Here is a 20,465-nt window from a genome sequence, read left to right on the forward strand (position 1 = left end):
CAGTTTTGAGCTAGATCTCAATTCTTGGGTTTTTTGTAAATCAGAAATGAAGTTCAATGGTTGGTTCGTTTGTGAAGGAAGCTCAGTGAGAACCGGAACTCAGTTACCGATCGAGCTTTCATTTGAGCGGAAAGGGAAGTCCTGAGAGGTGTTATTCCTGCATTTATAGAAAACTATCATTTTGGCTTTACGATCATTTTTTTGAAAGAAAAAAAATTAAAACGCACGGTAGTTCATGTAGCAAAATAATTCATCATCGCTTCTTTAACCTCCATTAATTAATCCCAGCAAGACATACCGTTCCATTGATTACCATAATTTTTTTTGATAATTTTGACAATATTTTTTGAGTGAGTCTATGGTACTATGCATATTACGATTTGTTACCGTGCTACGGCTCTATATTCGAGTTTTCAAATTCTAACGGTCGATCCGAACCGTTCATCTTGTTCTCCATATTAATATGTGTTTGGAGACCAAATTTTATATTTTTTGAAATTTGTTTACTATTTTTTTAGATTTATTGAAAATCACTGTTTTTGGATGGTCCAGAATTTTCAGATCAAGTGATTTTCTAAATATCTAAAAAAATAGTAAAAAAATTTCAAAAAATGTAAAATTTGGTCTCCAAACACATATTAATATGGAGAACAAGATGAACGGTTCGGATCGACCGTTAGGATTTGAAAACTCAAATATAGAGCCGTAGCACGGTAACAATCCGTGATATGCATAGTACCATAGACTCACTCATATTTTTTTATAAAAAAATGAAATTAAATTTCAAGAAGTTCAAAAAATTATGATATGTTATTGGATATATAGATAATTGAATAATCAAATGATTTTATGTAATTTAAGTATGAGTTGAGCTATAGTGCATTGTAATGTATATGCATTTTTGTACATTGGACTGTAAACTGTTAATTTTGATTTTCAAACAATCGATCAAAATTGTTCAACTTGATCTTACATTACGAGTACTTGCTCCATGAGGTATGAATACTTATACGACGAGGTATGAATACTTACTTGACGAGTTTTGAATACTTGTGCGACGGACAACCCGAAAGTTCATAATGAATCTTATTTAAAAGAAAAATTTGTAGAAGACATTCGTGGTTTTAAATTCGCAAAATTTATCACAGATCGTCAAAAATATTTCTGATATTAAATAGAGAAAAAGAATCCATTTCTAAAAACGTGCAAAAGATTGATGTGTCATGAAAGAGATAAAAAAAAGTTGATATGTTCATTTTATTTTATTTTAAAAATACTTGATATCTCAAATATAAATACTTGATATATTAAATACTTGTGTACATAAGTATCTCCATTCTTATATTATGCACGTAGATGTCCTGATCCGCCAACGTCTATAATTGAAAGATGAAATTTCGGATTTAATATCAGCCCTTCAATCAAATAATCTTTTTTTTTTTTATAAAATGCATTTTTTTACGTGTAAAAATCTAAATTTAGATAGAAACATATGCGCCACACGTATTGTCACACGATATATTACAATTAAAATTGAATAGGGAACAAAATTGGAGAGAAAATCAATTTCTCTGTTTTCTTATTTCTCCTCTCCAGCTATTTTTTATTCCTTATTTTTCCTTATTCATATGTTTCATATATCATCTTTACTTCTATATTCAAGGCAATTATAGTAAAATATAACAGTGAATTATTCTTTAGAACTTCACCTCTAACTCATTAATTAATTTATATAGTTGATAGGAGATTTTTTACCTCCTATCATTTTTGTGTAAAATACTTTCTAATATTTTTATCTTGATGCAATTTTTCTTAATTTTTGAAATTATTTAAAAAATGCATATGATTGCTGGGGAGAATATAATTGAGATTATTAGGCACACAATCAATTTGCTTTTCTTTTTAATAATGAATTTCCTACTAACAGTATATGGCTGCTTCTTTTTATTCAAATTTATGAAATTAATTTACATCTATTTTTAGATTTTTAATAGATTTTGTTGAAATGATGATGTTTTTTATTCGTTTTTTTAGTAAATGCAGGGTTACTTTCTTATAAGAAGTCGACATCTCTTTTAGGCATAAAAGCTCTTGCCAATTATGTGCACACAAAGAGGCATAAGTTGGAGATCTATAGTGATGCAGGGTATGTTATTATGTTCCTTAAATATGTTATTTGAACAATTTAATTGTATTAGACATTAATTTTAAAAATTAGTTCATCTTTATTACATTCATCTTATGTTGGTCAGTACTAGACATGTAAGTATAATCATAGGTCAAGGTACTTAAAATCCTAAATCAACAAAACCATCAACAAAAAATGTATGAAGTGTTTTTTTTTTATAAATCTAAATTTCAACTATGTAGGACTCACTTTTAATTGGGTGTGATCTCAATTCTATGAGCCAAGACATCAAGGATATACTTGGCAATTCAGAAGTTATTGCAGTAAATCGAGGTAACAAGATAATTACATTTTTTTTTGAATTTTTTGAATTTGGATATGAGTTCTGATAATTTTCATCATATAATTGCAAAAATAGATTCACTTGGTGTTCAAGGGCAAGAAGGTTCAATCTTATAATGATTTAGATTGGTTATGATTTCTTTTTATTTTTTAAATTTTAATAATTTTTGAATTGATTGATAATTATTTAATGATGTCTTCATTTCTTTCTATTTTTATATCATTTAAAAATATCATTTATCATTTAATATGTCATTTTGTTTGAGATTCTTTTATGAAAATGTCAATATATATATAAAAAACATGTTATTTACGTTTAGATTTCATTTAATATGTCATTTACAAAATATCATTTATCATTTAGTCTATTTTTTACGAAAATATGTTGTATAATTATAATATATTTCTGTTGCAACGCATTTATATTTACCAGCGTTAATTATAATTTTATTAAATATTAAACGGTCGTTCATGTATCAGTGATCATCCCCGATAATTTTGTCATCTCAACTCTCAAGCATTCATGTTTGAGGGACATAATGGAAAATTGTTACATCGACAAAGGCGCTCCCTTTGAAAAAGTACCCGCTTCCTGGAAAGTTACAGTATCGCTGGAGCATCACCACTCTTTGTTCAATAATCAATATCTATCCAATAATCCAATCGAATCGTTGTAACTTGCAAATTGCAATTGATGCTCGGGCCCGAAGAGAAACGATTCGAATTGAATTTCACTCTACAATGTATCCGAATTCAGATCCTCTGCCGCTAACTTGATCGGACCGGTCTTTTTTTCTCTTGATGTTTGTGTCGTCTCCATCGCCTCTATTAATTGAACGGCTGAGGTGGTGTCCGGCTCGCTTCAGTGCTCTACCTCTACGCCTTTTTCTCCATTCTGAGGTGGCGTCCGGCTGACAGTGCATCACTGCTTCCTGTACTTTCATCTGGTTAGTAATTGGTACTATCGAATCCTGTCTCCTTTCTTCCATGCGATATTTGTTTAAAGAACGACAACTACTGAATCACAGAGCTAATTGAATTATGAACGTAATCAAGTACTCCTTCTAATTGAATTATGAATTCAGATTGTATCAAATTCTATTTGTTCTTTAGCTGCTTTGGGTTGTGGGGCTTACTTCCTATCCTTAGTGGGAGTAGTGACTAGCGTTATGACCCAAAGAAGTTTTTGGGGTAAACTCCAACCCTTTAAAGCTTTTTATAAAAGGTCTACGGAAGGGGTTATGTGTGCACCTAGAAGGTTAGGAAAGCCAAGCAGATAAGCTACCTCAACGGCTCAACCTGAAAATAGGCAAGTGATGTGAAGCAATAGAGCTTTTTTTTTTTTTTTTTTTTCATTTTTTTTTTCATTTTTTTTCCTCCGGGGAAGACATACAGGGAAGATGAGGCTACTCAAAGTTGCAACTTGCAACCTCAACCAATGGGCCATGGATTTCGATACCAATTTGAAAAACATAAAAGAGTCAATTAGACAAGCCAAGGAGGCAGGTGCGAAAATCCGGATTGGCCCAGAGCTTGAGATCACTGGTTATGGGTGTGAAGATCATTTTTTAGAGGAAGACACCGTAAATCATGCGTGAGTCCATTTATGATACCTGATATTGATATTGTACAAGTAAGGTCCAGTTCACGGGGAGTGAACATGGTCAGGTATGACTTGCATAATTGGAGATAAATTGAGGTTTAATTGCATAATTGAGGGTTAACTAGGTGAAGTTAGATCAATCGATGCATATTACACAATATGAGCTAAAACTTAAGGTTTTAAGTGATGATTACAGCTCATGTTGGCATAAAATGAGAAAACCCTTCTCTACAAAAGTTGCTTTAAGTTATTGGTTAACCTTTTGTGGCTGAAATCAATGGTTGATTGCACAGCGTGAGGTTAAGTGAAATTAATTGCTTAGAGCAAGATATTTCAGATTTAATTGTTTAATGCAATGTTGATTAGGGCTTAACATATCTTCATGCGGAAATGACACATAATATATATTGATCCATAGATAAATATATAATATTATTTTTGTAAGATCAAGAAGTTCCTTTAAATGTTGAATGCAGCTGGGAATGCCTGGCAGAAATCTTAACCGGTGATTGGACAGAAGGCATTCTTTGTAGCATAGGTATGCCGTTGACATTTGAAAATGTACGGTATAATTGCCAAGTGTTCTGCATGAACCGCCAGATACTCATGATACGGCCAAAAATGACCCTTGCACACGATGGCAATTACCGTGAATTGAGGTGGTTCTCTGCTTGGAAGAAAAAGGAGGAGCTCCTTGACTTTGACCTGCCAGTGGATGTTGCTGAGGCCATTTCTCAGAGCAGTGTTCCTTTTGGCTATGGATATCTCAAGTTTCTCGATGTGTAAGACTAAAAGTGTAGAGAAAATGTCTATTTGAGAACTTAAAGGGCCCTTTTGTATTCTTTGTTTTTCTTTTCTGCAAGTACCAGCGTTTGTTGCACTTTGACATTTTCCAGATGTCGCTTTCAATTAAATATTGAGATTTATGCCCTTTCTGTGATAGGTCAATTTCTTGTATATTTAGAATTGAAATTAAATAAGCCAAGCAAATATTATTTGTTGTATTTTGTTTACATGAACTAATACTGAAGTAATTGCAAACAAAGCCAAAAAAATGTTGATTGCCACCGCAAATATATATGAGAATCCTTATTTTATTTGCAAAAATGGTAAATTTAGGCCTACTAGTTTTGAATATGAGCTATTAGGTGTGTATTTACCTACATGGGTATTAATGTCATACTGTTTATTACTTATATCATCTTGAAAACGAGACTAAAATCCTGATCCTGAGCATATCTACCTACATGGGTAATATTGTCATACTGTTTCTTAATTGCAACTCTTTTGTTTTAGGTTGGTTGCTGCTGAGACTTGTGAGGAGCTATTCACTGCATCACCCCCTAGGGCAGAGCTTTCATATAATGGGGTTGAGGTCTTTGTTAATGCAAGTGGGAGCCACCACCAGCTGAGAAAGCTTAATGTCAGAATCGATGCTATAAAAGCTGCTACTGTTACTTGTGGTGGTGTTTACATGTATGCTAATCAACAAGGATGTGATGGTGGCCGCCTCTATTATGGTGTGTAATTATGTCTGTTTATTTTGGTTTGTTGACATTTTGCCATTTTTTTTTCTTAATCCAGGATATTGGTAGAATGAGGTTGAATTAGATTTAAGTGTAACTCTGAAATATGGTGTGAATTGAGGAAATTTATTTTGTGGAGTCTAATTAACATTGCATAGTCCACTATTTAGTGTTGATTTTAATTTATTTTGGTCTAGAGCTGCAATTATGTGGAATTTAGGACATGCACTGTTGTCAACAGCACAAATTTGTACAATTCTAACTGGTAGGTATGGGTCCTTTTTAGATGGGTGCTGTTGCGTGACCGTGAATGGAGATGTGGTTGCTCAGGGTTCACAGTTTTCCTTGAAGGATGTAGAAGTCTTGACTGCTGTGGTTGATCTTGATGCTGTAAGAATCATGCCTTTTTAACTTAATGTGCACATGTTTCGGGGTGGGGGGGGGGGGGGGGGGGGCTCCTCACTACTTTCAAAAAAACTTTATTTGATAATCTGATGATTTATTTACAGATGCAATACCTACTTCGACTTCCTAAAACATTCTTTTTTCTTTTTCTTTTCTGACTTTTAGTTGATATTTCATCATGTAAGTGTTAAACATGAAGTTCCACAAAAAAAAAGTACATGCTGCACTTTTGTTGTAGTGTTAGTACCCTTTTTTATATCATTTTTTCATATTGTAATTATAGATATCCAGTTATCGAGGATCAAGTAGCAGTTTCAGAGAGCAAGCTAGTCGGAACACTAATACTGTCCCTTACATAAAGGTTCCTGAGAAACTGTGTCAGAAGTTCAGACTTGGTACTTGTCCGACAGCTCCAGTTGAGGTTATCTTTTGCTCTCTTTGAATTTCTAAAATTCTGAGCAACAATTACTGTAGCTGATGCCAACGTTGTACAAGGTTAGGTTCAAACAAGTATAAAAAAATCATTTGATCTGTGCTGTACCAGACTGGTACTTTGCTAATCATGTCGATACCTACTACTGGCATGTTGTATATACATCTACGAAAATCAGCTTTGTTTCTATCCTTATTTTTTGAGCAATCTATACCTGGACTCTAGCTTGCAAACTGCTGTGTTGGTAACAACCAAAGATGTCATACTAAACTTTTTAGCAATGTATGCTTTCATTTGCTTAGGTCAAGTATCACTTGCCGCAAGAAGAGATAGCATTTGGGCCAAGCTGTTGGCTGTGGGATTACTTGCGAAGAAGTGGTGCATCTGGCTTTCTGCTTCCACTATCTGGAGGTGCTGATAGTTCATCTGTTGCTGCAATAGTTGGATGCATGTGCCAGCTCGTCGTAAAAGGTAAGTGATGCAAAATTATGAATAAATCAAACTATTTCTGGATGCATGCTGGTTAAAGTTTGAACACGTGTAGAAATTAGCTGGATAATGTGGAGAAATGTATCAATAACTAAATGGTTTCGAAATTATTCGTGCAACTTCATTGTGTAAACAAGTTCCCGTTTATGTATATAAAATAAAAAGGAAGTTATTGATTATGCATTTCACTAATGCTAATTCTGGATAACGTGTTCACTGCATTTTCTTTACTTCTTTACCTTATTATTTACCTTATATTTTGCGTTGTAGACTAGTAAAATTTGTGACTATTAAGTTGCGGTCAGTATCAGCATGCAATAAGTTCAAATTTATTCATTTAAATTGTGTGGCTTACAAACCAAAATTTACAGATATAGAGAAAGGAGATGAACAAGTTAAGGCTGATGCCTTGAGGATAGGCCAATACAAGAATGGGGAATTCCCAAATAACAGCCAAGAATTCGCTAGCCGCATATTTTATACCGTTTTCATGGGGTCTGAAAACAGGTATGGAGCTAACTTTTTTTTTTTGGTTCATTAGTTGCTGAGGAAAATGATGGTTCCGAGGCACTTAAAAGTCCTTGCAATGTGAATTTATTCTATGCAGGCTTCAATGTTTGCAATTGCAAAATAGAATATAAACTACTGAATATAACTTTGACAATAACAAATATGTACTAGAAAGTACAAAAACAGTGAAATTTTGCAGAAAAACCCTTGGTTCGTACTGGAATACTCATTTTTTTACCAGAAAATATATAAATCAGTTTCTGGTTATTGAAAAGTAGTAAAACAGTATCAAAGTATTTAATTATCTTCATAGAGCCTTAGAATTTTACTAGAACTGCCAAAAATTACAAAGTAGCCCCTATTTACAGACAGCTTCATATCAGAAAAAGAACAGAATTGAATGTATTAGAGAAATCTCTAGCTTGTGCTAAAGAATTTATTTTTTTATGAAACAACCTTTATTTTACTTGGACAGCTCCGAAAACCATACTTGTATTGTAAAGAAGACTGGTTGCAAACTGTTTCAACAGCAAAAGAAGCAACACATTTAATTCTCATAAAGCGCATAGAAAGCCAAAATATAAATCAGAGATATGTTAAATCCTTTATTGTCCTCGATTGAATGGATCAGAGATATGTACCAGCACCCAAGGATTATCCAAAATTGAACTCTTGCCTCTGTGGTCAGAGAACAAAGCCTTTAGCTTCTAAACTTGGGTCTGGAGCTTTTTGTCGCTTGCAAGTATTGGCACTTGCAAAGGCAAGCGTTACTGAGTTGGGCATGTCCAGCTTAACCTCTCCGTTGAGAGGTAGACCCGAATAAGGAGATGCAGCAAGGGTTTGAAGCATTCGAATCTGGTGGTGTTGTAAAAGGACGGGTTTGGTGTGAAGGGGTGGGAAGATAGGAGCTGAAGCCATGAGTAAAATGAAGTTGCGAGGAAATTAACAGGTCTAAATACGGTGAATTGACCTTTCTGAAAACCAAAACAAAGAAGGATATGGTGAATTAGACATGGGTAAAACACCCTTTTGTTATTTTTTATGATCGGTTGATGACCGGCTACAAGGGAAAGTTAACCGGCTGTATCTTGATGGAACCTTTATTTAGAGCCTTTCAAGTAGAAAAACTGACTGAAAAAAGTTAATGACTATTGGAGTAAAGCACTTAATTGTTATCTAGTAAGTTGTTAAAAATCTTTGCATTTTCTAATAATATATATCGTTGTCATTATTTGTTCAGTTCCGAAGCCACTAGATCACGTGCAAAAGTGCTTGCCAATGAAGTTGGCTCACACCACGTGGATGTCGCCATAGATACCATAGTTTTGGCTTTTCTTAGTGTACTTAAGACTCTCTCTGGAAAACTTCCTCGCTACAAGGTATTTCTGCCTTCAAAAGTTTTCAAAGTATAAAAAATTATTCTCAGTGACATAATTATATATGTGATTTGTGAAATGTGTAGGTAGATGGGGGATCAAACACAGAGAACCTCGGTTTGCAAAACATTCAAGCTCGTGTTCGCATGGTTCTTGCCTATATGCTGTCGCTTTTCCTTCCTTGGATGTATAACAAATCTGGGTTTTATCTTGTTTTAGGCTGTTCCAATGTAGATGAAGCATTGCGTGGCTATTTGACTAAGGTATTGCCTTTTTTTTTAAAGAGAAGTCTAATTTTGGTCCCTGAACTTTTGGCAAGGAGGAAAATGTCACACTCCGCGGCCACGGGTCGTAACAGTCCCCCGCCGTAAGCATACAACACCGTGTATGCTTACAAGGCTACTCACATTTCAAACCAAACAACAAGCAATTCAAACAAGTTTCTAATATATATATCAGAGTACACAGTCTGGTCAGCATATAATACAACAAAAGTATCTCATCCGGATACCAACCACGAGGCCTACCCTAAATCTATACAACAAAAGATATCTAGGGTCATATACTGGTAAGCTACTAAGGCCTACTACTCTCGTGCCTCTCCGGAATCAGTCGCACCAATACCTGTAAAATAACGGGGAAGGTGGGGGTGAGAATAAATCCTCAGTGCGAATTTGCCACATTTGAATTATTGGACTTGCAATCAAACTCTATATTCAATAATGAAACCCAAACAACAACAATGCAAACAGTTATATAAGAAAACATAAATAACAGAATGCCACTACTCGACAACAGTTAATCAACCTGAAACACAGTTTACGGAATTTCCAAGATGAATCTCAAACACAACATATATTTTGGCTTAACTCGATTCCTAACTCAGTTCAGTAGGGCTTGTAGCAATTACAGATGTTCTTTCGAGCTGAACCTTTATCAAACCCACATCTGTAGGGTTACTGACACCTACAGATGGCCAACCGCTGGACCCTTTATCTGACACCCATCTGCAACCGCTTGGCTTAACAGTTTATTAAGATCTGGTTCAAATCATGTAAAGAAAATCCACTTTAGAATCGTTTCCAATATTCGTCATATTCAATCGACCGTTCAAATGCATTAACACGTAGGAAAATGCTACCGAGCCATAGACGTTACACAAGTCAACCACGATTTCCAATCACATATCTCATAACATAATCACCCTCCCTCGTCCCAACCGGTACTGGGAATATCGAGGGCCGTTCACCTAAGGCCATTTAGGATCCTGGGAATCCAAGTCAGCATACAGCCCGACTTGGCAAATTCATTGGATCCAAGTGCTTAACTTCGTAAATCCATTCACATACATTCACATACACAGCTCGTGGTGACTTTCAATCAAAATCAGATCACAATAGATCAACATAACCTATAACCATACCAGCATGCAAATCATTCAATTCAGATCAATTCGAGTTTAATTTGATTGGGCTATGCAAATGCTCTACGCAATTCAGTGATGCAATCAATGATATTCAACATGACAAACGAAAACACAGTTTAATTCCTGAAAATAAAGTATCAAACAAGTCCAAGAATCCCGCACCTTAGTATGACGAGCGTACCGCTTAATTTAAGGATCGGACGTCTCGTATTGTCTCGCAAGTTCTTGCTCGACCGAGCCTACACCTATATTATACGTATACTTGGTTTAATTTGGATTCAGTGGTCCATACGTTTACTTAGGGTTTGTACAGTCCTAAATCAATTATTATGTTTTGGTATCGATTCTTTTCGGTTCTTTCTTTCTTACCAAAATCTCACATAACGGTACACAATTCCATCTAGGCCCTCTAGTCTTATACTATTTCACTTTGGTAACCATCAATCACCGTTTCACTACTTTGGTTCTCGGATCAATTCGATTCACCGTTTGGTTAACCCTAATTTGGTCAAAACCTCAAATCAGCCGTTAAATGTTCTAAAAATTCACGATCAAGAGGCAACCCTACCGATTACAAGTCTAATTGGTCGGGTTAAACAAATCAAATCACGATTATGCCAACTTTCAATTTTGGCACGAAACCCTAGAAATCAGATTTCACAAATCGGAAGAAATCGGAAAAAAAGATTGACAAACAAACTAGTAAGGAGTATAGAGGAACTAGTCCTCGAGTAATTTGAACACAAATCTCGAGTTTAAAACGAGAATATGAGAAATCGAGAAAATTCGAGGTTTTGAAAGAAAGAAGGAGAGAAAGAAATACCAAATAGGAGAGTTCGGAGAGATCCTCGGCAGCTTACTCGGTTCCGATTTCGATTTCTCGCAACAATCGGAGGTTTGAAAGGAACGAAAAGTTCTCACGTTCTTTTTCTTCTCTTTGGGCGAAAATCACAAGAAAATGGGGAAAATATGAAGTGGGAGAGAGAGAGAAGCTTCAATTTGAGTTTTAGGGCAAAAATTACCCTGAATGCGGATGCCCCCATCCGCACTGCGGGTGGCTTGATCCGCACTCGATACTTAGAAAGTTTTCAGACCAAATTCAAGAAAAATCCGAGCCTAGTGCGGATGAACCCCACCCGTACTGCGGATGGACCCTTACCCGCACTGCGGATGGACCCTTACCCGCACTGCGGATGGACCCCATCCGCACTCACTACTTAGCCGATTTTGGACCAACACAGAATTTCATGAGTGCGGATGCACCCCACCCGTACTGCGGATGGACCCTTACCCGCACTGCGGATGGACACTTACCCGCACTGCGGATGGACCCCATCCGCACTGAGCCTATAAAGTTCCGAAATCTCGAAATTTCGACGCGATTTCAATTCACAATTAACTTACTTATTTAGGGAAACCTTAATTAAGGTTTAAACTTCCATTTTATTAACACAATTAACTTGATTCTTTCTTTTAAATCATTTTAATTTAATTGTAAAAATTTCATAACGTAACAGAAAAGATCAGGAGTTGAATTTGATCTATTTGATAATTGATACACATGATTGACTGGTTATAAAAAAAAATGTGCTTTTCCATTTTTGCCGGTTGTGGGAAGTATGATTGCAGTGCGGCCGACTTAAATCCCATTGGCAGTGTGAGTAAACAAGATTTGAGATCGTTTCTTCGGTGGGCTGCTGTTCATCTCCACTTTCCTTCTCTTGCTGGAGTCGAAGCTGCCCCTCCAACTGCAGAGCTAGAACCCATACGCTCTGATTACAGTCAGGTCCGTTTGATAATCCTTTTAAATTTACTTCTGGTTTTGTTATTTAACAAACTTAAATAAATGCCGATTCCTGTGCTTTTAGTTAGATGAGGTGGATATGGGCATGACATATGAGGAATTGTCCGTATATGGTAGGCTAAGGAAGATATTCCGATGTGGGCCTGTAGCTATGTACCAGGTAAGTTACCATTTTGTTTTTCATATTTATGATGATTTTGTGTTGAATATTCAATTTGCATTGGGAACATTTTTTTTCTATTGTAGTATCTATGTGCTAAATGGAAAGGGAAGTTCTCTCCATCAGAGGTGGCTGAAAAAGTAAAACATTTTTTTAGATACTACGCCATAAATCGTCACAAGATGACTGTTCTTACACCATCTTACCATGCTGAGGTGAGCTTCTTTACGACTCAAACAGTTGATAAAGTGTTAGAAAATAGATGATCAAAATGAAATCAAATTTAAATATTCCTAATAGGTTTCAACTTCAATGACTTAAATAGAATTCTAGCTCATGACATATCAAATCCAACACACATCTAAATGTTTAAGTTTAAATCTTAGTACCCGCTTCATCATACCAGTAATGTAGCGGGGAAAGTGATTTAAAATGAAACTTTGGTAAATCTTGCAGAGCTATTCGCCAGAGGACAATAGGTTTGATCTGCGGCAATTCTTGTACAACTCTAGATGGCCTTATCAGTTCTGCAAAATTGATGAGCTGGCAAAGGAGGCAGAAACAGATGACGGCCAAGTCGAAAATATCCCTGATGAAGATCTGGTGAGAGGTCCTGATGGGAATTTGGCGCAAGGAAGTGGGATGGGCGTTGTGGTTGTTGGGTCCGGCAACCCAAGTGCCGGTCTCTAAAACTAAAATTGATGGCAACATTTTTTTTTTAAAGAAATCGAAACTCCATTTTTTTTTTCATAAATCTCAGTTGTTGCTGGGTTTCTAACTTACGACCTCCTATACAGAGTGCATTGTCATAGTCGACAACCTTATATGTGGTTTTCTAATGTTGACAAGTTCAAAGACTATTTGTTTATATTGTTTCTTTTTGCTTTTTTCTTTTTAAATATAGGGCTTTTAAAATTTATTTATCAATCAATCCCTGTGAGGGTAATAAATATTCTCTTAACTAAAGAGTTATGGACGGAAAGCTGACATTTTTATTTTTACTCATTTTGTAAAATATTTTAATAAAAATAACCACAATTTTGGTAAAATTTTAAAAATAATCAAACCGTGGAATTTTTCCACGGTTTCTTTGCTAAAATTTCAAAAGTTTCGTTATGTGCCATCTGTATGGTTGCATGCAGTTTTTTTGCTAAAATTTCAAAAAAAAAGTTATATCGTAATCATTTTGTCATGACACTGCATTGTATACATGTTGGACAATAGTGATGCCTTTTTGGCATTCTTCATTTTTATTGTCGGATAAAGAGAGAAATTTTACAAATTGGTCTTTGAACAATTTTTTTTTTTTTAATTCTTAACAAAATATTCTTATTTTGTTGACTCCCCTTGTCTCCTCTCTTTCTCTCTCTCACTCCTCCATATTTACTCTTATTTATTATTTGTTTATGTAAAATATACAATGGTGATTTCATTTTGGTTTTGAATAATTTTTACTTTTTATGTGTACAAATGATTTAGAATAAAAAAATTTAAGTGTGGAATTTTATTTGCTAAAAGTATAATATTAGTGTATATGTAGAATATTTTCAACATATGAATCTTTTAAATAATTATTATAAGACATAGTATGAACTTATTTTATAAAAAAAATATCTAACATATAAATATTTTTAACGTACACATTTTATCTAGTTTATTATGTATAAAATTTCATATTCTTAGATTTCACAACTATAAGAATTTTATCACATCACATATTAAAAATAATTTAGTTAGGTACTTATGCTTCAATAAAAATATACTAATTATGTATAGGATATAATCTTAAAAAATTAAACAATAAATAACCAATGCAAGAAATATTGATTTCGAATACTGTAGTCTATAGCAATGTGGTGTAGATGGTTTGGGATACATTTTTTACACCTTCGAAGTGCATATCTTGTCCGATTAATTACCAGATTCAGCAAAGTTTAGTTTTTAATTTTTCACCATAATGTATTTATTGACGAGTCGTATTACTTGCATTGTAACTGATTCAAAGCTGCTGGCATTATTTCTTGCATTGGTTATTTATTTCTTAATTTCTTAAGATTATATCATATACATAATTAGTATATTTTTATTGAAGCATAAGTATCTCACTAAATTATATTGATAAAATTCTTATAATTGTGAAAATCAGGAATATGAAATTTTATACCGAATAAACTAGATAAAATGTCGTATGTTAAAAATATTTATATGTTAGATTTTATAAAATAAATTAATACCATGTCTTATAATAATTTTTAAAAAGACTCATATATTGGAAATATTCTTCAAACAAAAAAAAATCTACATATACACTAATACTATACTTTTTTATTTTAGCAAATAAAATTTCACACTTTTTTTTTTCTAAATCATTTATACACATAATAGATAAAAGTTATTAAAAACGTAAATAAGATCACAATTGTATATTTTTACATAAACAACAAATAACGGGAGCAAAATAGGGAGGGAGAGGGAGGGAAAGAGAGGAAACAAGTGGAGTCCACAAGAGCAATTTGTTAAGAATTTTGAAAGAGGGTATTTTATTTTATGTTTTGAAAAAGAATAGCACTTTGTAAAAAAATTCGGATCAAGAAGTTTTGCACGTGCTAAAATCCAAAAGGATGAAGGAAGTCACCAATTATTTTTATTCATAGCATTAAAAAAAAAATTGGTAGCATCATTTATTCAAAATTTTCAATAAAAGACCCGTTAAAGATTCATTATGATTCACTAGCTAGGAATAGGATGAGCCTCAATGAAAAACAAACTTGTATCATTGTATCTTTACTATTTTTGTCTTTATTATTTTTGTAAATTTTGAAAACAATAATGCTACCAATTTAATGAACACATCAATTAGATTTGATTTTTATTTTTGATGAATTGATAAAAATGTATTAAATTGTTACAAATTGACTCGGTTATTTGGATTTTTTTTTTTTTTTGACATATCTCATCTACGACTTAAACGGTTAGACCTCTATGTGATGAAAATATAATGTAAATTTTTTATAATTTTTTGTTGTTGATTTTTTCGAATCAATGTAAGTCACATAGTATGCTAGAGAGATCAAATCAGGACTACACGTTACATCATAGAAATATACAAAAACAATTTAATTACTTTTTTAGGTCAACCAAAAAGAAAAATACAAATGCCTAGCATTGCACATAAATAAGCCCGATTTTTTTATTTATATCCAAAAAAATGTATAAATTTAAAAAACTAACCAAACCGCTTGTTTTTTTTCCAAAACTACCCAAACCGGAAAAAAAAATTTCCGGTTTCAATACCAATTTCCGGAAATTGGATCCTAAATCCGGAATAATTTTTTCCGGATTTAGGATTTTTTTTTTAGGAAATTTTCTTTTTTCATTTTTCAGTTTTGATTTATAATTTATTTATTTTTTGTATTGAAGTATTACAAATATTTAATATATTTTTTAAAAAAATAGATGGAATACTATATAATTTGATTTATTCGAAAAACTGCTACAAATAATCCGGATCAACATTTTTCATGCCGGATTCTTTATGACCGTAAGAAAAATTAATATAATATAATATATGTATATGTATATGTATATGTATATGTATATGTATAGGTATATATAATATAATATATGTATATGTATATATAATATAATATATATGTTAAAATGTGCTTGCATATCAAATTTTTTATTTTTTTTAATTTTTTAACTATTTATTAAGTATTTAACAAAATCGCTATATTCATACCATTGAATCTTTGTACCCATCTTAATAAATAGTAAAAAAATTTAGAAAAATATAAAATTTGATCTGTAAGCACATTTTAAAATATCCATCATGTTGAACGGTTTGGATCGACTATTTGGACTTTGAAAACTTTGAAAATACCGATCGTTGAATGCCTACCGTTGAACGAAAACTTAAACTGAATTTTTAAGGCACTAAACGAGGGTTCCAATACCTCATATTTTTTATACCTCATCATACCTCATATTTTATATCTTCATTTTCATATATATTATATTATATATACATATATTATATTATATATACATATACATATACATATATTATATTATATTATTTTTTTTACGGCCGTAAAAAATCCGGCATGAAAAATGTTGATCCGGATTATTTGTAGCAGTCTTTCGAATAAATCAAATTATATAGTATTCCATCTATTTTTTTAAAAATATATTAAATATTTGTAATACTTCAATACAAAAAATAAATAAATTATAAATAAAAACTGAAAAATGAAAAAAAAAATTTCCTATAAACAAATTTTCCTAAAAAAAAATTTCCTAAAAAAAAAAAATCCTAAATCCGGAAAAAATTATTCCGGATTTAGCAAAAAAAAAAAAAAAAAAAAAAGAAATCCTAAATCCAGAAAAAATTATTCAGGATTTAGGATCCAATTTCCGGTTTGGGTAGTTTTGGATAAAAAACAAGCGGTTTGATTAGTTTTTTAAATTTATATATTTTTCTGGATATAAATAAAAAAATCGGTAAATAAGCACCAAGCCCTAACTCTCAAGTCTCATCTCAAGATTTTTTCAACCCGATAATTTTTAAATCCATTAGACCACTTGCGAGAATTGTTTATTCATAAACCTCACTTCATATTTACTGTTGGAATTGAGAAACACGTGTGACTCTTAAAAGGCTATAACACTTTTTTTTTTCAATTTTATTAATCTGGAAAAAAAAAGTTATCCATAAGTACTTTTTTTTAAAATAAGAGCTTCCGTAAAATTTTCAAAATTTATTCATAAAATATTTATTAAAAGAATAATTTCTTAAATCCAATGGTTTAGAAATTATTTTATTAAAAGAATAATTTTCTAAAATTTTCTTACAAAGATTTGTCAAATTCAGACCATTGAATTTTTTTACTATTTTATATATAGTTTTCATATAATTATTTTAGAAATCAATATGCGTTGTTTTATTAGATCTACACTGGCAGTTGTTATCCATAAACTATTAATTACCCATTTTTTAATATGATTATTTACGGATAAATTTTTACTTTTTCCGCTCTTCAAGTGCTAGATTATGAAGATGTGCTTATGTTGGACTGGGTGACAGGAGAAAAGGATGAGTGATCCTCTCTGTTATTTTGTTATGACTATGCATATGTGCACATTATCCAGTTTACTTGTAGTTTACACTGCTTTTGAGTATTTTGATCTTGGACTATGTCTGTGTACACCTCTTAGTGGTGTCAAAAAATGCTAGTTGTTTTGTTTTCTTGCTAGTATTCCTAGGATGCATTAACCAGGCATCTAACATTTAGTATCTTGTAAATGTTATGTTAGTTTCAATATATGAAACGGGCAAATTATTGCCTTTCTTCTTCAAAAAAAAAAAAAAATGACTCTCTCTCTCTCTGGAGGTATTAGGAGTAGGAACATGGATCACTTGTTTGGGCATGTTCGGTAGTTCCTCATCTTATCGTTTTTCTTATAAAAAATAACTATAATAGTATTTTTTTTTCCCTTCAACCGTTCGGCAGCATCTTTTTAATTTTCTATTTCATTTATGTAGAAGGATTTAGTTCCCACAGCCTTCAATTTTTATAGAGAAAAAAAATTGAGTTTTAGCTCTGCTTTTTTTTTTTTTTTTTTTCAACTTGTGTAGCTTTCTCTAGCTAATTAATTTAAAGTTGTTCGAGCTCAATAATTATTGCTTCTAACAATAATTCAACTATATAGAACAAACAATACTTAAGATTAACTGTATAATGCTCCAATTATTTATTACAATGGTTCAAATCATATTTAATTGTGAATTTATTCATTTTATATACTAACTATAAAGTTCAAAACCAAGTTTATTTTCAAGCTATTTTGTTTTTCCATAAACAAGCACAATTAAACAAACACAATTTGGTGGAATTTCAAGCATACCCCTCAAAAACTTTAAAATTATGTGTTTCCCACTCTAAATTTTAAAATGACATATTTCCTCCTATAAACTTCAAAAACTCACTTTTTTACCTATTTTTATTGTCTTTTATATTAAAACACATTCTAAATTTATAAAATACCTATTTTACCCTTTTATTAAAAAAATATATAAAATGCCCATCTGACTCCAATTTGAATCTGAAAGTTTCTATACTATCCGAATTGTTTTAAGATCCACGCATGCTACATCAGCACGATGAAGCGAACACACAAATATTGAAACAAGGTGCACAAATCTTAATGCAATGCATGCGAATCAAAATTGCTTTGAGATCCGTGCGTGCTAGATTAGCATGAATCTTGAAACAAACATGCAATATCTTATTGCAATGCGCGCAGATCAGACGGTAGAGGAACCCTTTAGATTCAAATTTATAAATTTAAAATGAGTTTTAATATAAAAGACAATAAAATGGGTAAATATGTGAGTTTTTGAATTTTAGATGGGGAAGAGGAGGGTTCAAATGCCTCCATTTTTTGTGCCTCCACCATGCCTCCATTTTTTAAAACTTTAATAATTTAAAATTTAAAACTTAAAAATCAAAATAAAACTGTTGGATATGATCTACATCATTTTATCTATGCACATGTAAAAAATTATGACATTTCAATTTTATTTTGATTGTCATCAAGAGCTTGTAAAAAATGCACTAATTTGGATGATTTCTAGACGTTGATTTTTGAACTTATTGATTCACATAAAAACAAAATTGAAATGTGACAATTTTTTATGAGCACATAGAGAAAATAACATAGATCACATCTAACGGTTTTATTTTGACTTTTAAGCTTTAAATCTTGAGTTATTAAAGTTTTAAAAGATGGAGACATGATGGAGGCACAAAAAATGGAGGCATTTGAATCCTCCTCGATGGGGAAATATGTAATTTCAAAATTTAGAGGGGAAAATATGTAATTTTGAAGTTTTTGAGGGATATACGTGAAATTTCCCCTTAATAATATAATAAAACAAACACAATTAAGCTAGTTTTTTAATATAGTTTCTAAGTTATGCATGACAGAGATTAAAAAGTTCTTTGTAATTTCATGGTTGTTCATTTATATTCACTCATTTAAATTTATTGAGAATTTGATATATACAATTATATTGATTATAATAAGTAATTAGTATCACTTCATATAGTTTAATTTAATATTACATTTTCTATAAGAAAAAAAAATTCTAACAAATTTTCTCATGTATTTGTCTAACATCTATATTTTATAATTGAGGAGGGTTCAAATGTCTTCATTTTTTGTGCCTCCATCATGCCTCCATTTTTAACAACTTAAATAATTCAAAGTTTAAAACTTAAACGTCAAAATAAAACCGTTAGATGTGATCTATGTTATTTTCTTTATGTATCCATAAAAAGATATCACATTTTGATTTTGTTTTTATATGAATCAATAAGTTAAAAAATCAACGTCTAGAAATTATCCACATTAGTATACATTTTTACAAGCTCAAGATGCCAATCAAAACAAAGTTGAAATGCCATAATTTTTTACACGTGCATAGATAAAATGATATAGTTCATATCCAACGGTTTTATTTTGAATTTTAAGATTTAAATTTTGAGTTATTAAAGTTTTTAAAAATAGGCATGATGGAGGCACAAAAAATGGAGGCATTTGAACCCTCTTTATATTTCTCATAGATTATAGATTATGAGATAATTTTAATTGTGACAAATTAAAATTATCATTTCCATTTTAATCAAATATTCTCGTTACCAAATAGATCCTTAGGCTGTGCTCCACGAACGGAGGGTAAACCTTTCATTAAAGTGAAGGGAAGGAAGAGTTCAGAGGGGACTCTACCTCCCGAACAGCGATTTTACACTCCAAATGGGGGTGAGAAAATTCGCCAAAAATCAATGCTGCGTGATTACGCTCTCCCCTTCAAACATTACCTCTTCACCTTCGCTCCCTCTCCGGTTCTTCTCTTCTGAAGCAAGAAAAATCGTTGGAAAGTTCAGTCTAGAGTGAGCATCTCCCTTCCGCAGTCTAGTCTTCCGCCGAAGAGCACGCCCTTACTCTTGCTTATTAGTTATACCCGAGTCATAGGAATTCAGGTCCAGTGAGGCACCCTCCCGTATAGAATGAGATCTCCATCGTACTTTTTAAAACCTAGCACGAATCTAAAAAGCGGATCACTTACAAGTTAGAATGATATCACATCGGGATTCGGAATCATGTATGCGCTCCAAATGAATTATCACGGATTCAAATCGAACGGTTCAGATCTAAAACCCAACTTTTGGTTACTTCACTGGATCCGAACTCATTGGCT

The 20,465-nt window shown here is 32.3% G+C and overlaps 1 protein-coding gene across 3 annotated transcripts; it reads left to right on the forward strand.

The window, feature by feature from the left end:
* The first annotated feature begins 3,185 nt into the window (after positions 1 to 3,185).
* LOC144544241 (glutamine-dependent NAD(+) synthetase-like) lies at positions 3,186 to 13,181 on the forward strand. 3 transcript variants are annotated; one of them, XM_078292695.1, is made up of 14 exons: positions 3,186 to 3,417; positions 3,858 to 4,064; positions 4,550 to 4,855; positions 5,370 to 5,593; positions 5,886 to 5,989; positions 6,288 to 6,425; positions 6,740 to 6,908; positions 7,298 to 7,433; positions 8,677 to 8,815; positions 8,899 to 9,075; positions 11,857 to 12,024; positions 12,107 to 12,202; positions 12,289 to 12,417; positions 12,659 to 13,181. In XM_078292695.1, exons 2-14 carry the CDS (start codon positions 3,871 to 3,873, stop codon positions 12,890 to 12,892), a joined length of 2,214 nt encoding a protein of 737 aa, XP_078148821.1. In that variant the 5' UTR covers positions 3,186 to 3,417; positions 3,858 to 3,870; the 3' UTR covers positions 12,893 to 13,181. The 3 variants fall into 3 exon arrangements, with proteins under 3 accessions (XP_078148821.1, XP_078148812.1, XP_078148828.1); XM_078292686.1 differs by lacking the exon at positions 3,186 to 3,417 and having other exon boundaries at positions 3,596 to 4,064; XM_078292702.1 differs by lacking the exon at positions 3,186 to 3,417 and having other exon boundaries at positions 3,712 to 4,138.
* Positions 13,182 to 20,465: the final 7,284 nt, after the last annotated feature.

Source organism: Carex rostrata, chromosome 2, assembly GCF_964058835.1.
Source record: "Carex rostrata chromosome 2, lpCarRost1.2, whole genome shotgun sequence".
Lineage (NCBI taxonomy): Eukaryota > Viridiplantae > Streptophyta > Magnoliopsida > Poales > Cyperaceae > Carex > Carex rostrata.